General features: G+C 33.6%; 1 protein-coding gene across 3 annotated transcripts in view; it reads right to left on the reverse strand.

Annotated features, from left to right (window-relative positions):
- Positions 1-266: 266 nt before the first annotated feature.
- Positions 267-18249, reverse strand: part of DOCK7 (dedicator of cytokinesis 7) — a 191607-nt gene continuing 173624 nt past the window's right edge. For 2 of the 3 annotated variants that reach the window (XM_059923863.1, XM_059923848.1), the window contains 7 exons: positions 13683-13808; positions 12022-12111; positions 11672-11908; positions 11174-11317; positions 9866-9972; positions 3317-3484; positions 267-723 (listed from right to left, as the gene is read on the reverse strand). In XM_059923863.1, coding sequence (XP_059779846.1) covers positions 681-723; positions 3317-3484; positions 9866-9972; positions 11174-11317; positions 11672-11908; positions 12022-12111; positions 13683-13808 — 915 coding nt within the window. In that variant the 3' untranslated portion in view covers positions 267-680. Of the gene's footprint in view, positions 724-3316; positions 3485-9865; positions 9973-11173; positions 11318-11671; positions 11909-12021; positions 12112-13682; positions 13818-18249 lie in introns of all 3 variants that reach the window. The other variant, XM_059923850.1, reaches the window with a different exon arrangement.

Consider the following 18249-nt stretch of genomic DNA (forward strand, 5'->3'; position numbering starts at 1 on the left):
ACTTCTGCAATTCTAAATCCCTTTTTTGCGTGCCTAAATGGAAAATACCTTAGAAACCAGTTTTAAGACTTTACAAACCAGTTATCAATAATTTATTTCTACCCATTAATTTATTCATTTATTTAATTTGGGGGCTATTATCCGGGCCCATAAAGTGACTGTCAATTATGATTTTCATTTTGCTAGTTTTGGAACTGTTTCTTGAATCAACTCTAACTTATTCTCTGCTTTTGTCAGTAAAAAAATTTTTTTAAGTCTCAGTAAAATTAGTGTAAACATTCACATATTTAATAGTACCTTTAAAATAAGCATTACTACATTTAAAATGGTTCCAAAATGAATCTATAAATGGTAATATAAATTAAAAAATACAAACTTAAAGTAAATTAACATTAGCTATGGTATAAATAATGGTAAATGTAAGTGTACCTTTGAGTCATTAAAATGTCTTAAAAAAGATAACAGCATATTACCAGAACATTAGAAACCACAGCCATGATTCTCAAACTTCAGCAATCGCCATTTGATATTGTTTGGCCACTGCATTCTTCCATGAGTAAATTAATGCTATAATTTCCAGAATTAAGTCCCAAGTCTTTTTCAAAAGTTCTTAAATTCTTTTCACACTCAATGTTGAATACATGGCTTTTCTCAAATGAATAAAAACAAGTGCATTTATATTAGAGATCCATTTTGCGCAGGCTCATTCGACTGAAGGAATCCCTGGAGAGAAAATGAAAGGATATAGTTATAAGTAAACAATTTTTATATAATCCTGTAAAATATGTTTACGTGCTTTCTTTCTGCCAGTTATCTCAAAGTTTTGCCACCAAAAGCTTACTGACTTTAAAACTTTTTTGCCACGAAAGCTCTTTTAACACTTCAAGTTACATGCTTATCCTACACACTCTGCCTTATGTTATTCTAACTTGTAGAGTTCTCTATAGATTAGAAGTGTTTTATAGTAACCACTCTATCCAAGTCCATTGATCATTTATTCATCTGTCCAATAAATACATTAGATATTGTGATTAAACAAGAACTAAGGGATAATGGGAGAGATTTCAGGAAAAGATTTACTTGGGGTTATTAAAAGGCAAAATGCAAGTGTTTTACTTAAAATATTAAATTCTAAGTCTTAAATCAGTGGTTCTCATATTTTTGGGATTTAGGTCCTTTATACACTCTTAAAAATTGAGGACCCCCAAGGAAGCTTTTGTTTATGGATTATATATTGATATTTACCATATTAGAAATTAAAACTAAGAACATTTTAAATTATTTTATAAAATAACCCATTACATGTTACTGTAAACAGCACTGTTTATTAAAAGTAATTTGCAACAGTTTTAGAAGAGTGGCATTCTTACATATTTAACATCTGGCTTAATAGAAAGCCTAGATTCTTAGTATCTGCTCCTGCATTCAATCTTTTACATGGCACGTAGTCTCTGGGAAACTCCACTGTACTCTCATGAGAGAATGAGCGTGAAAAAAATAATATTTGACATTAATATGATAATTTGTTTTGACTCAGGAACCTCCTGAAAAGGTCCGAGGGATCCCTCGCATGGGTCCCAGATTATACTGTGAGAACCACCATCTTAAAACCTCCTAAGGTATTTTCCTTCTTCCTTAAGCTGGTTTGTTTTGCTTATCTTTCCTGCCGTTAACGTTAATAGTCTCTTAAGGTTTCCAATCTCCAGGAAAGGAGAGGACACGTACATAGAGATCATGTTCAGCTTTGAATCTTGAAGCTTGGTTTTTTTTGGAAAATAGCAGTCTTAAAAGAGTGTTGAAGAAAAAGGATTTTCTAAATTCCAAAAAACTGCCGGCAAATATTAAGAACTAAAGCTTGGAGGAATAACCATCAGAGAGGAAGGCAAAACTCAGGGTAATGGTGTAATGGAAAGCTTCCTTCAGATAGGAACAATACTGTCTTTCCATTGAAAGAAGTTGGAGAGATTTGATGGAAGTGAGACTACCATTAGGAGACTTCCTGACTACTTCAGGGACCCAGCACCCCATCCCAGGACCTCTGACCAATGACTGTAAGATTGGTGGAGGTGGCTAGAGCAGCAAGAAGTAAGAAATTCCAAAAAGATTGAAAGGGAAGCCCAAAGTGGAGGGAACTAGTGTTGCTTCCCATCAAGAATTTCAAGAGGAAACCACCCAGGGTGTCTTGCATCATTGTAAGGATGGTGGAAGCAAAATATAATATATTCTGCCAGAGAAAGGATCTAAAACAGGCCTCCTGGTCTCCTTCTGTTCCTGTAGATGGTCTGTCTACATGCTCCCTGTAGGGGACAAGACATACAGCAGGCACTTGGTATACATTTTCAGAGGCCTAGAAGTACACAAATATTAGATCACTGAAGAACAGGGAATATTCTCATTTGATCAAATAGTTACTTTCTTTTGTAGTATATTATACTTTGCATTTACATTCCATTTATATAAGCAACTTCAAAGACCTTCCAAATATTAATTGATCAGGTAAGTACAATTTAATAGCTTCACTGCCATAATTCAAAGAAAAGGGTGGTAAAATATTGGTGCCACAACAATTCAATAGATGTATGTACATTTGGATTTCAAAATGCAAAGAAGGCAGTTTACTTTTAGCAGTTAACATGCCCTGTCCGGAATTCAGGGGTTAAAAGGAAAAATGTTAATAAGCACTGTCCTTGGAACTTTACATGCCATTTAATTTCCACAACAACCTCTTCAAGGTATTATTTTACAGAGGAGAAATCTAAAATTAGATTAAATTATCTGCTCAAGTAGAATTATGGTCAGTTGTAGAAAATTCCAAGTTACTTCCACTTCTAATTTTATTTGTCACAATTAGAAAGTGAAGAAAAATAGTGAAGTCGTCTTGATACTCAGTGGGGTTATCTGTTTTAATCCAAATCTAGAAGAATATACTATATACTATTTACTGTCAGGGATAAGGGAAATGAATACCTGGCTTCAAGTACATTCTAGCAAATTCTCTCATAGGAATACCAGAAAGTGTGACAGGACATTAAAAGGAACAGTTCTAGGAGGCCAGGCTTATGTGTGGTGTCCTGGTTAGTATGAGTTCTTAAAACAACTTTATTATTCTCTTCATTACAGAAAGAACTGACTTTTATCTTGTAGGCTGATTGATTCAGGTATAGATGATGAAAGGCTTACATAAGTTGAACTTGTTAGGTTTCAGAAGACAATATTTGAAACCATTTAATAAAAGTTAAATAAATTCACTTTTAAATAGTTCAAGCAGATTTCATTTTTCTGAAGATATCCAAAGTAATAGAAAAAATAAGCATACCTGTGGCAGGTAACAGGTAATACTGCCTTGTATAACTGAGGGATCTTTCTGTTTATCAGAGGCTGTAGGGCCTCTTTAAGGCGATGATAGTTTCTCTCTAGTTCCCTTTGGTACTCCTTTTGATCTGGCCCAATTAAGCTCTTATTTTTTCTTAAGGCATCCTCACACCTAGGAAAAACAGTGTGTTATCAAAAGAGTTCTTCTGGCATACTTTTAGGGCATGCATATATATATATATATATATTCACCATGACGAGGACATTCAGTTTTTCGGTTGTATGTAAAACATCCTCTCTTGCTATTAGGTTTAAAGCAGGGAACAGATGATCAACAGAGTTTCTTTAAAATCACATCTGCTTCCAATTTTCACAATTGAAAATTATATATACTTTAATATTAAATCTGACACCCTTTTTTTCCCCACATATCATCACCACTAGACTAAAAGTTCTTTAAGGGTTGTAACCGTACTCATTTATGTAGCAACAATGGCATCTCGTACAGTGGTTTGCCTTAACAACTGAATAGATCTGATATCTTTTATTCAACTTATTCAGATATTTAAGAAAAATATCTGGACTCCAATAGATAAATGGAAAAAGCGTGTTTAAAAAGAAGTATACATATCAATACTTGTAGAATGCAGCTAGAGTGATACTTAGAGGAAAACATATAGCCTTAAATGCTTATATTAAGGAAAGAAGACTAAAACTGAAGCGCTAATAAGCAACTTAAAAAGAACAGAATAAACTCAAAGTATAAGGAAGGGAATAAAATTTTAAAGTATGATAGCTCTATATTAAAAAATGCAAAAGTTGGTTGTCAGAAAAATCTAAAAAAATAGACTAAGCTCTGGCAAGAATAAATGAGAAAAGGCCAAGTATCCTCTTCTAGAAATAAAAAATGGGACATAAAGTCAAATACAGCAGAAGTTTATAAAGGCACAGAGGATATTATGTACAATTTAATGCAAATAAATCTGAAATTCTACTTTTCTAGATCAATTACCAAAAATATTAAGCAAAAAAATGAATAAAATTTATTAAGCAAAAATATGAATAATCCTAAAACCATCAAATCAGTCAAATCACAAATCTATCCACAAAGAAAACATAAACATGCAAATTCTACTAAACATTCTAAGGACAGATAATCCCTTTGTAACACAACTATTCCAGAGTATATAAAAAACTATTCCAGGGTATAGGGGGAAAAAAGAACTATTCCTGAGAAGAGTTTCAAACTCATTTTTCAAGGTTGGGATACCAAAACCTAATGGGGGCTATAAGAAAATACTTGTAATTCAATCTCACCCATGAAAACAGTTGTAAAACTCCCAAACAAAATACTACGAAACTGTTCTAACAACATATTACATCCCTACTCCCCACATACAACCCACTTGATAAAATCTAAAAATTTGTCATGATAAACTTTTAGCATAACTACAAACAGGTAGGAACTTTTTTCACCTAATTAAAAATATCTACAAAAACATGAAGAAAACATTATACTCAATGCCGAAAAAATTTCTTTTAGATCAGAAACAAGAAAATGATGCCCTCTATCACCATCCCCATTCAACACAGTAATGGAGGTCCTAAACATTACTGTAAGAAAGAGATTCTACAGACAAATTATTAGAATGAACAAGTGAATTTGGCAGTATTCTCATGTAAAGCATATAAAATTCAACTGCATTTCTGTATGCCAGCAAACAGAAAATATAATTTTAAAAGATACCATTAACAAAAGTATAAAAATACTAAATACCAAAAAGTAAGTCAAAAGATACGTAAGGCCTCTACAAAAAAATTTAAAAAAAAAAACATTCAGAAGATCTAAGTAAACGGAGAAGTATACCGTATTCATAGACTGGAAGAGTCAATTCTCTTCCAATTGATCTATAGATTCAGATTCAGGTTATTATTTGGGGTGGGGTAGAGGGAGAGATACATTGATTCTAAAATTTGAAATTTATATCAAAAGGAAAAGGGCCAAAAGTCGTCCTTGAACAAAATGAGAGGAATTGCTCTATCATATATGAAAGTTTATTATAAAGCTGCAGTAATTTTAAAACACCATAATATTAGTTCAAGGAGAGATAAGTAAACAGTGGAAGAAAACAAAGATCCTAGAAACAGATGCACACAAAATGAGCACTTGATGTGTAATAGTGCAAAGCAGTGGAGAAAGGCTAATCTTTGAAATAAGTGGTGCTGGGTCAACTGCACATCCATATGGGAACAGAAATCTGACCCCTATCTTACATCATATTCAGTCATCAGTATAGACAAAAATCAAACATCCCTACCTTGAACCATATTCAAAAATCAAATTTAAGCTGATTTTTTTAAAAAGTAAAAAGGCCTCTTTTGCCTTCTTGCCCTTTTGTTTAGGCTATATTGAATTTTAGAGATACCATTATATTGACTTTTTAGAAGTCAACATAGAATGTTACTCTGACCTCAGGTAAAAATTCTCTTAAGACACAAGAAGCAATAGTCATAACAGAAAAGACTGACTCATTTAACTATATTAAATTTAACAACTTCTGTTGATTAAAAAAAAGGTGCTAAGCCCCAAATTCAGAGACGGTGTCTATGATATTTACAAATGATAAAGCATTACATATCCAAGAGTATGTAAATACTCTTAGAAATCCATAAGGAAAAGAATCCAATAGGAAATGGCAAAATAAACAAAAAACAAAAAACCTTGAACATATAACTTTACATCTTGCACATGACAAGATGTCCAACCTCACTGGTAATCAGGGAAATGCAAATTTAATCCCTAATCACATAATCATTTCACACCCACCAGACTGGTAAAAAACTGTCAGACAATATCAAATATTGGTGAGGTTACATAGCAATAGGAACTCTCTCAAACATTACTGGTGAGAATGTAAATCTGGCTTCACACTTTGGAAAAAGATGTGACATTATCTGGTTGAAGTAGAACCTATGAACCAACAACACTACTCTTAGGTATATAAGCCCTAGACTATCTCTTGTGCATCCAGAGGTAGGTAAAGAAATATTTGAATAGTATTCTTTGTAACTAAAAAACAACAACAAAAAACAAAAACCAGGAGACAGCCAAGATATCCATCAACAGAAGAATGAATAAATCATGGCACATCCATACAATGAAACATATAAAATAAATAAAGCAAAATTTATTATAGCAATATCTCACAAACATTAAAAATAGCAAGTCACAGAAGAATATGTACACTCCATTTATATAAAATTAAAAAACATGCAAAATTAAATAGTGTATTAAGGGATATATTCATTTATGATAAAACTATGAAAACAATGAGGAAAACGACAACTATGAAATTCATGTAGTGGTTACCTCTGAAGGAAGGGAGGGTGATAATATCAGAAAAGGGCATGTGAGGAGGGATCTCAAAGCAATGATAATGCTCTTTTTCGTAAAAGCTGGGTGGTAAGTACATGACTTTTTTCTCCCTATTCTTTAATAGCAAATGTTATAAATACTATTTTGAATCTACTCAAGATTTAATGAAAACAAGTTTTAAAAGATAAGCCCCAAAATATAAAGAGTAAATACAAGAAAAAGTGTTTACTGTTTTTAGGAATAAAAGAATGCAAACTGAAGTACCATTTAAACTGATTAACAAGAGACACCCTATTTAAATGGCATTACTTAAAGTAAGGTGTACTGTGACTAGCATTCTTGGCACTGTTAATATTTAGAACCTTTTTGGAATAGACTACATATTAGGGGCCAATAAAAATGTTCATGTACTTTGGCTCAGTCATCTCATGCTTAATATTTTAATTCAACAAAAAAGATACATTTGTTAACTATACCACACAAATTCAACATAAATTCAGACATTTGATGAGATAATATAACTATTAGAATAACAGTTTTAACTTTAATTGAAAAATAAGAATTTAAGATAATAGGTATAACTGAGCTATGGTAAAATATATATGCGTATTGGCATAAAAGTATATACACAAAAAAATTAAAAAGGCAGTATTGGCTATGACTTGTAAGGTTTATGTCATGTAGTTTGTTTTGTTTTTTGCCTTTTTGTAATTTAAAAGGAGAAAACCTTCTCTGTGGTAACCCTTAAGGAGACCTGCAGACTACAGGACTTCATTACCCTATAGTAAATATACACAAAGAGGAGGACATTTGTTTTAGTATCGTAGTCATGGTAAAAATTCCAAAACAATAGCAAGAAAATAAGCATCTATTATTAAATGTCTATGACCTAAAGAAGTATGTATTGTTTCAAGATCATCTGGCTCACAAGCACAGCAGGGATATTTTGGTTCTTATTTGAAACCTCCCAAATAATAAAATTAATGCTAGAAATCAGTCAATTTTTTTTTTTTAATTTTTATTGGAGTATAGTTGATTTACAATGTTGTGTTAGTTTCAGGTGTACAGCAAAGGGAATCAGTTATGCATATACATATATCAACTCTATTTTAGATTCTTTTCCCATATAGGCCACTACAGAGTATTGAGTAGAGTTCTTTGTGCTATACAGTAGGTCCTTATTAGTTATCTGTTTTATATACAGTAGTATGTATATGTCATTCCCAATAGAAGTCAGTCAATTCTACAAGTACAAAGCAGCTTTCTTTCTTTTACTACGGCAGCTCATCTATACCATACATTAGGAGCTATGTTTCCTATAACCAAACCTATAAGGTTGTCTAGCTCAATAATCAGATTATAAAATCCCAGACTTCCAATGAAGCTATCTGAAGTTTTTAAAAGACATTTACCATGTTCACGCAGGAGAAACTGACAGAAATTCATGACAGCTATTGCAGTGAGAATAAGGAAAATACTGTCTCAAGAGACTTGAACAAGTTAGCATGCCTCATATTTTCCTGACGACAAAACTGATATAAAGTAAAATTATGTCTACCCCAATAAACCCTTTCAATGAATGATTTGATAAGGGAAACCATAGTTCATAATTTGATAAGAGAAACCATAATAGGGAGTCAAAGACTGGATTCTGACTATGGTTCTGATGCTGCTTTGTTAAGTGACAAGTCATTTACTTAATGGTACACAAGGCCCGTACAATCTAATTCCAACCTACTTTCCCAGTGTTTGACTACTTGTTTTCATCGATTGCACAGTTCCAGCTCCACTAAACTATTCATTTTTCTCAGAACAGATTCTGAACTTTGCTCATGCTGGTTTTTTTGTTTGTTTTTAGTATACCCTTCCCCCTCTTTTCTGCCTGAAAAACTAATATTCATCCTTCGAGGTTCATATATAATGTTAATTCCTGTGTGAAATCTTCCTTGACATCATCAAATAAAATTATCATTCCCTCTTTTGTGCTCATAGTGTTAGTAAAGCAGGAATCAGTATCAAGTTGATGACTATTTTCCCCTACTGTTTCAAAATTTAGTATTTACTGAATACCTATTTATTACATGCCAAGTATTATTTGTGAAGAAAAGAGTTAACAGCAGGCCTGAGCCTGCTATCATTAGGTCCTATTTGCAAGGCTGGCCCTTGGTTACTGTCTGGGAATTTGGATTTGGGAAGGGTTCCTATCATACCCAGAAGATAAGAGTGGCTCACTGTGCCTGAACTATTTATACAAACACTATAGTTTCTGCTAAATACCTGCTTTCCTTTTGGGAGTCTGGAATTTTGGTACCTGTCAGGGAAAAGGTGCCTACATGACCAGCCTCCAATAAAAATCCTGGTTGGCACTTGAGTCTCTACTGACCTTCCCTGGTAAACAACATTTCACACATGCTGCCACAACTCTTTGCTGAAACGATTAGCACCTCCTATGTGGCTGCACTGGGAGAGGACCCTTTGAAGCCTATACCTGGTTTCCTCTAGACTTCACCCCCTGTGCCTTTTCCCTTTGCTGATTTTACTTTGCACTCTTTTACTGTAACAAATCATAACCAGGTCTACAACTATATGTTGAGTCCTGTGAGTCCTCCTCGCAAATCATCAAAACTGGGGGTGTTCTTGGGGACCCTGACACCCATGTATTATTTCACCTAATTTGCACAACCTCCCTGTGTGAGGTAAATATTATTATCCTTACTTCATACATTAGAAAACTGAGGATCATAATGATTAAGTGACCTGGAAAAGAGACATAAAATGATAAGGATAAGATCTGAATGTAAATTTTTTGCTTCCAAGTTTGCTGCTTGTATATTTTCTGAGGGAAGGGAAACAGAAACTCTCACATTGAATGTTCACAATAAATAACGGCTTTCAAGTTAACAAGTTAAATGTTAAACTAATAATAGTTTCAAGTTAAAAAAATTTCCTGAGTCTAGGCTTTTCTAATCTTTAAAATTTAAAACATGGCATTATATACAGTATTGGGGGGCGGGGATATATATACACATAAGGAATAGTAAGTTATACACAGACAACCTCTCATTGTGAACCATTTTCCTATAGTTTCTCTTTTCAATAGTCCCTGAAGACTCTCACATCAAACTGTGTATTGGACAGTCTCAATTTGAATATCTTTACGTAGGAAACCTTGAATACCTTTTAGTAAAATCTTTGAAGCAGAGTCGCAATTTATTATGATGTCTGAAGAGCTTTGGGTCACTGGGTATTTCAGACAGGAAAACCTGGGCAACTTCCAAAGGCCCCTGTAAAGTAAGAAAACAAAAAGTGTGTTTTTGTTTTTTATATATTCACAGAGATAGAATTTGCCAAAGCCATTTTTCTTAGCACCGAACCAGCTGCATTTAAGCTTGATACATATATGTCTATGCCTATATTAAAACTTTTCAGAGATGGATTCTGACAATACATTTTTAGTTTTTCCTAATGTCAAAGCTATATTCTTGCCCACAGCAATTAACTTATTAGTTCATTTTTCAAAGAGAAAGAGTAGGAGCTAAAGGACTGACTCCTGTATTCATTAATGTATTCTGCCTTATATTTTTTATATTCTTTAATTTATCCTAGATGTAAAAGTTGTCAGGCTACTGACAATCAGTTGTGAGTTCACTGATTATTAGACACTTGATTTTACTAAAACAGCTTCCCTCAGCATTCCAAATGTGTTCTTAATACTACGAATTAAAGGTGATCTTTTGTAAGTTATGTCATTTGGAAGTAAAACCTCCAAATCACGTATACTTTTAGGCGGTAAAGGTCTTAAAATCTTTATTTCAGTTTTGGTAGGGCATTTTTTGGCTTCATTTCTTTAACCCAAAAAAAGGTAAGATATATTACATGAAATCTTACTTGAAGCTTTTTTGGATTTTCCCTTACCTTGGACTATTCACTAATCATCAGCAAAAGAAGCTGAATGAACCCATTACAAGGAGATAATGGGGATGGCTTCTCATCTGCATATGACAAAACAACAATATCTTGTGTACGTACATCATTAAAATTTTCAAAATGATTTCACATTACTTATTTACTATTCTCAGCTCACTGTGAAGGAGACCTGGAGCAGATAACATCAGGGAGTATCTAAGAGAGTAGATACACACACATGCGTGTAACATGTAGCTCTGAAAATGAGCCCTTCTTTTTAGATCACATTCTTTCAGTACAAGCTTTTAAAGGAAAGGCCATTTTGGTGAAATCTATCCCTTCTTAATAGAATGTTTCAGAACAGATAGAAAAACAGGCAGTATAGAAGTCAGGTGTGAAAATTTTTCAATAATTGAAATTATACTAAAAATTTTGTTTTTCAGTTTAACTTTTGCAACTACTTCTAACATATTTTCACTTGCTTTGACACTTATTTGTGATCTCTGTAAAATATAATAATGAAATCATTCAAAATTCCATTTATAACTTAAATCGCACAGTATTAGCAAATGCTCCAACCTGATTCACTGTTGTGCCTACAGATCCCTGTAGTACCATCTGAAGCATTTTGGGGTCTGCTGGATCCTGATGTGTTGCAAATGCCAACTCCTGCGTTTTTTTCTGCATGTCTTCAATAGCAACTTCAATTGGTGTTAAGATGATCTGGGTCAAATAACATCTATTAGGTCAGTGTATTGATTGAAAAATATTTAGTGAGCTTTACATACAATCAATTAAAATAAGAAAAAAGTGGTGACCAATTGTAAACTATTATCTAATAATAAAATTCCAAAATTTGGATCACTAAATGAAAGGAAAAAAAATCAACCTTTTAAAGCATAAGCTAAGGGTGAATTAGGGACTTAGAAAAGACGGTGAAAATTAATGACTTAAAAATGGGTAAAGTTCTAGTATGTTACCATGTGAGGAATGATACACAATGCTATATCCACATTGTTTTCACATGGCTCCAATGTATTTGCTCCACTAATTCTATTTCCCTATTTGGAGACTTACCTCCTCTTTGTGAGTGACATTGACCCTTGTCTTAATATAAGGAAAGGCATGAGAAGTAGTCAGAATGGTCTTCCGTTTGAATTGTTCATGAAGTTCCCCATGGGCACGACCATCTAAAGTGAAGGGTGTACAGTACATGAAACGACGAAGATTATAATTTTTGTCAAAATATGTGATTCTGTCCTTCATCTCATATGTGTCAAAGTATGGCTCCACGTAGGTAATCTGAATATATGCCTGGGAAAGGAAAAAGCCCTTCATTTTCATTGTGAAATCATCATTCAGTCTTTCCCCCAAAAAATCAGTCTCAAAGATATACCTATGTGTCATTACAGTCTAATCAACCATACCTTGTTAGGATCTAATTTACACTTGTCTACAGGATTAGAATCCTTGATTACTTCAACCACATCCTCTCCAAATCTTTCTCCATAAAATCCCTAAAATAAGAAAAAGAAATCTTTCACATGAAGTTAACAGTAGTAGAAAACAGAGGAGGTCTCTGAGGGAGACTCCTGAGCAAAAGCAGGCCATTTAGTAAGTTCTTGTACAACCATGTCAATAATTACAAAATAATAATTATTTGCATTCACAAAAGTTAAATTTAGCCTATCAAATTAGCATGGCCTTAGTCCATACTTATTTGATATTATTCCCATTTACTCATTTTAAATAACACAAAATACAAAAAAAAAAAAAAATTTCACCACTGAAAATACAGGATTCCACAAGAGGTCCTCAAAAAAAACCAAAAAGGGAATAGAAAGCAGAGACAAAAGAAACTCATTATACTTGAAGTATAGGATATTAACTTTTATTGAGTTTGATGTAGCCTAATTTCTTGCAGTCAATGAGCAACCATTCATTTTTCTGAATGATTAATGTAATGTTCGAGAATTTTCAAATAAAAGCATTGACTTGTTGAAGTTTTGTAAAAGTTCAGATTTTGAAAAGGTAACCCTGGGTCAAGAATGTACTGACTTTTCCATATGACACTGAGTAGCAGCATGGGCAAAGGATGGAGCTATTCAAAAGGAAAAATTAAATCTCAGTCCTCAAAGGAGAACAGCCACTCCTCCCTCTAAGATAATTTTTATGACTAAGTTTGGGAAATACTGTCTCAACATTTCCCAAGACTTACTTAATAGGCTCTTGAAAAACAAGAAGTCCAGCTTAAACCAATTTATGGAAGTTGAGCCCTGTGAAATCATCAATAAGAATACAACATTGAGAAATTAACATCAGCTGAGAATAAAAACTAGCCTAGAGCACTACTTCTCAAATTCTTATGTCTATACAAATCATCCGGGGATCTTGTTAAAATGCAGATTTTGATTCAGACGGTCTGGGGTAAGGTCTGAGATTCTGCATTTCAAACAATCTCCCAGGTGATGTCAATAAAGATTCTGCCCATGGACCACACTTGGAGAACCAAGAAGAGAGAAAAGTTGGAAAGGATAACTATAGCAGAAAAGATTGGTTAGTTTCATAAACATTAAAATTATTTATTGTAAAAATTAAGTAGCTGCATAAAGGTTAAGGGATTCTAAGCAGTGTTTTTAAAGTAAAATTTCAATCTTTTAAGTTCTAAAGATTATCTCACTGGGAATCAGTTATGCCAAAAAGATAATGCACTTGGGTCAGAAATACCTTGGGGTTCTAATTCTAGTTCCATGCTTATTAATACCTTATACCTTTTTCAAAATGTGGATAATACTATACATTTCTCCACAAATCACAGTAATTCTGAAAGATATAGGATTTCTAAAATATGTGTGAAAATAGACCCTCAAAAAAAAATCAAGTTAATAATATTATTTTACTGTTGCCATAAAGGATTTGAAAAATTCAAAAGACTATTACTGTACCTATCAAAAATCCTTATACTCTAAAGGAGTATTTTATTTGGCAGGATCTGGCTTATTAAATGATTAGATCTGGATCTGAAACTCTATTCACCACAGAAAATACAAATTAAACATGACATTTTGTGAACCACCACAGCATTCACCTCCAATCTGTGAGATATCTCGGCAAGTTTGGTTATTGCAGGCTCCTTGTAAACAAATTCCTGTTCATCCAAATCCCCGAACTTGGTTCCATAAAAACCAACACGAAAATAGGTGCCAAACATCCGCTTACCATCCTAGGTGTAGGAAAATAAAGAAACTTTAATACAAAGTCTTTTTGTTTTACACATTTTGCTTAGATTGCTATAGTATAAAATTCTCAAAACACTGCAAATGTTTTAATTCAAAACTACAGTATTTTATTATTTCTCAAATGAAAATAAAAGCAAAGTAATCTTTCTTTTTTTCATTATTTCTAACAAATAACATTGTGCAATTAGGGCTTTTACCGAATCATATATGGCATATGTTTTTCAGGGACTGTACCAAGTGATGTCCTCACATAGGTCTATGTTTTTTATGTCCATACAATTGAGATAAATTAACTCATTTTCCTTATTGCAAGAAAAGTTGCTTGGTATAAAACAAACTGTTTTAATTATCCTGAAATTAGAGCATACTAAAGTTAAATTTAAAAACAACACTAATATTTTTAGTTACCATTAGCCTTTATATTATCCCTTTACATATATTAAATGAGATCATAAAAGTTAGGAGCCAAGTATAGCACCTGGCACAGAGCAGACGGTCAGTAAGTGTCAAGACCATCCAGAAGCACTGAAGCAAAATATTTACAATTAGTATCCCTCTGGTGATAAAAATATTGATATGTGGAAGAGTAACTAAAAATGGAATTGAAAGAAAAATATGTATAAATGAAAGATAAAAAGAAAAAAAATTTGAGAAGAGTTGGTTTTCTAAAGTTCCCAAACCACCCACTGCATACATTAACCACACATTCATCCCAAGTACAATGTACACTAAGGTCACCTCAACTCTTACACAGCACATTTGAAAACAAATTCCCTCAATAAAGATAAAATACTTGGAAGCTTTCTATGCAATTCTTACAATTTAGATACAAAGATGTTTCAGAAGGATTTTGGGGTAGCGCCCATATACACAGCCACACGAGTGTTTATATATCTCTCAATTCTCTTTAAGTAAGTTTGATACTTATTTTTCCTATATTGACTTCTTACTGCAAAGGCAAAAGGGTATGTAAAATAAGTTACAATTGAAACAGATAATAAAGCAAAATGGGAAATTCTAATCCTCAATTTACCAGCCTTATAATAATAATTAAAAAAATACAGTGACTAAAAATATCCCCACATTTTTGTCCAGAAGAAATACAGTTTTAAAGAAAAATGTCTTTGAGCTAAAGAAACTTGAGGTTGCTAGTAAAAATTTTTTTCAGTCTTAAATTTTTCAAAATTTAACAGACATAAAAATTAACTGATTTCTATAGCAAATGAAATCTCTCTAGAGATTCAATGTATTCAATGAATTTGACTGAAATGTATTCAATCAAAATTTTGATTAAAACCATCAATAAGCCAATGGAACAATATAATAATAGCAAATTCTGATATAATCAAGAAATGAAGACCCCACTACCTGGAAAATAAAAAAGGCATTTGAGAAAATTAACAATTTGTGATTGTTTTTTTCCAAAAATGCCATAAATGTACGTATTTATTTATTTTTTAAAACCACAAATATTAAAATATTGTTATTCTGGCTGTATTCCTCTCAGAGTGTTCCAATTTAAAACCCTATTCTAAATCTTCAATATTATGATCTTTTAAATATTTGAAGACTGCTATCAGAACTTGTTTCCCTTAAACCTTCCAGTTCTCAATCATCTTCATATGATAGGAATTACTATGCTGTTTTCATTTTATTAGTTTTTCAATGCCACCTTTTAAAGTGTGGTATCCCAGAAATAAACACAATATTGCTGATGTGATCTGATCAGTGTAGAGATCAGTGGGCTCACTGCCTCCCTGGATGTTGACTTAAATTTTATTAATGCAGCTTAAAACGGAACTAGTTACTGAGCAGCCATTTTAAACTTTTTATTTACTTTCTCATACTGACATTCAGTTCAAGGAAAAAAAATTATTGAGTGCTTATAATGTGTTAGCCACTGTTCATCCTCAGGAATAGGAAAATAAAAATAAATAAGACTTAGCTCCCCAAGAGGGTAAAAAATGTATTCAAATAATTACAATACAAAGGGTTATATGCTATAATAAAAAGTGTATTGAGAAAGGAAAGATAAATCCTGTTGGAGCCACGCCACAAAAGAGGTGACACACAGGCAGGATTCTACAACTTAAAAGAATGGCTAAGTGGATGTGGGAGGGAAGGAAAGGATATTCCAGAGGCAGTGGGGGGGGGGGCGGGAAATGGAGGGATGGGAAGGAAAAAAAGATAAAAAGTCATTAAACAGAATGTATATGAGGAAAACCATTCATCCATTCACATATTTATTGAACGCCTACTATGTGTCAGCAAACTGTTCTAGACATTGGTGATAAATCAGTGAACAAAACAGAGTGGTCAGGGCAGGTGTCACAAAAAGGTGACATCTGAGCAAAGATGTGAAGGAGGTGTGAGAGTTATTCATGTGGATCTTCTGGGGGAAGTGCATTCCAGGCAGAGGAAAGAGCCAGTGCAAAGGTCCTAGGACAGAAGCCTACCTCATGTGTTTGAAGAATAGGAAGGTGGCCAGAGTGGCTGAAGCAGAGTGTGCAAGAGGGAGAAGATCAGCGGAGATAAGATCAGAGAGGAGTTACTGGAATTGAAAATGAATGTGTGTGTAGTGGCATGGGGGAGGGAACAGTGATTAAATTTACTTTCAACTTACAAAGAGTTCTCTAGTGTAAAACCATTGACTCTATCATGTTCATGAACGACTAATCATATAGCTGTACCTTCAAGAAAAACATCACTTCATCTTATTTCCTCTTCAGAGTTTCGGACCACAGGATGATACCCATTTTTCCTTTGAATTAAAAAAAAGTACACTTTCCTACAATCTAGCCTATATTTTTCTAGCATTACCTTCCTTTAATGTCATGAATTCTTTCTGAACTTCACATCATTCCCACACTCCAATTTATTCTTCCTTAGCAGTTCTACTTACTGGGTCCACCATCTTGTATTTGATGAAACTATGTCCCAGACAAGGAAATCCATCTAGTCATCTATCCATGTCTCTAGTGGGTGAAATTGCTTATGACAAATTATCTTAAGTCTTTTCTAGTTTTGTTATCTTTATTTAGCAGGAAACATTCAGTTGGGCTAGTTGTATATTTCCACAATGACATCACTTCTAAAACTTCTTTCATCTTCACCCATAGCTCTCCATTATGCTTCTGACTCCATGTTGGATCTTTTACTTTAACCTTTGCTTTTTGTTGCTTTTGTTATTATAATCATACATAATGGCCTGCCTCAAGGAACCCTGAACCTGTGCATGAATGTTAAACTAAAGTGCCTCTGTTCAGCTCACAGAGAGACAATCTGACCCTGCCCACCTGTGAACAGCTGCAGAAAAGTAGAAATTAACACATGCCCTCCCTGATGCTGGCCAAGCCAGGAGATATTTTGCAAAACTAATGGCCTTTTCACTTTACTTCATAACCTCCTCTCCCTCTCTGTTCTATAAAAGAAACTGGCATCCAGACCCTGATAAGATGGTTTTTGGGGACACAGGTCCACCATCTTCTCCGTCTGCCGGCTTTCCAAATAAAGTCGCTATTCCTTGCCTCAACACCTCGTCTCCTGATTTACTGGCCTGTTGTGTGGCGAGCAGAGCGAGCTTGGACTTGGTAACACCTCCTTCAAGTTAACTGATTGCCAGATAGGCACACCAGTATTTCACACAGTGGTAATCTCCTTCTCTTCTATTAGATTTATTCCTCTTAAAGAACATATACTTTTATCAGTTTATTTAATCACAGATCTCGACCTGGGAACATAACACCTCTTAGATTTCACAGCTAAATTGTGTTAAGATTTCAAGTAACAGTAATGATAATAATGATGACGATGATATAATAACAACAATAAAAATAATAATCTCCAACATTTTTAAAGTACTTACTATGTGCTAGACACTGGTTATCCACTTTACATGAGTTATGTCAATTCTTATCACGACTACGAGATACCATTATTTTTACCCTCTTTTTATAGATGAGGAAAAGTAACTTGCCCGAGGTCGTACTGCTAGTCAGCGGCAGAGCTGAGAGTTAAATCCCAATATATCTGACACCTGAGTCCAAGCTCTTAATTAAGCTATTTAATCCCCATATTCTATATATTGGTATACAAACACTAGAACATAAGTATGATCTCTGAACCATCTTTTGCTTCTCTGATGCTTTCCTTGAGAACTTTTGAGAACTTCCTTGAGTAACTGTTTGAGGATTACTGGGTATCTCCCTCCCTATGTTTTGTCTTCCTCTATATTACAACGCTGTCCTCTACGGTAATTGTTACTGCATGTTTGCATCTCCTTCCTGTAAACTTCAGTATGAAAATTAGGTTGGTGGTTTACCTACCAGATATATTCTTCTGATATATCCTACTGCATTTCTTATCAGAAGTTCAATTTTAACCATTATATGTTCCAGTCCAGAAAAAAACAAATCA

Source organism: Balaenoptera ricei, chromosome 1 (assembly GCF_028023285.1).
Source record: "Balaenoptera ricei isolate mBalRic1 chromosome 1, mBalRic1.hap2, whole genome shotgun sequence".
Taxonomy (NCBI): Eukaryota; Metazoa; Chordata; class Mammalia; order Artiodactyla; family Balaenopteridae; genus Balaenoptera; species Balaenoptera ricei.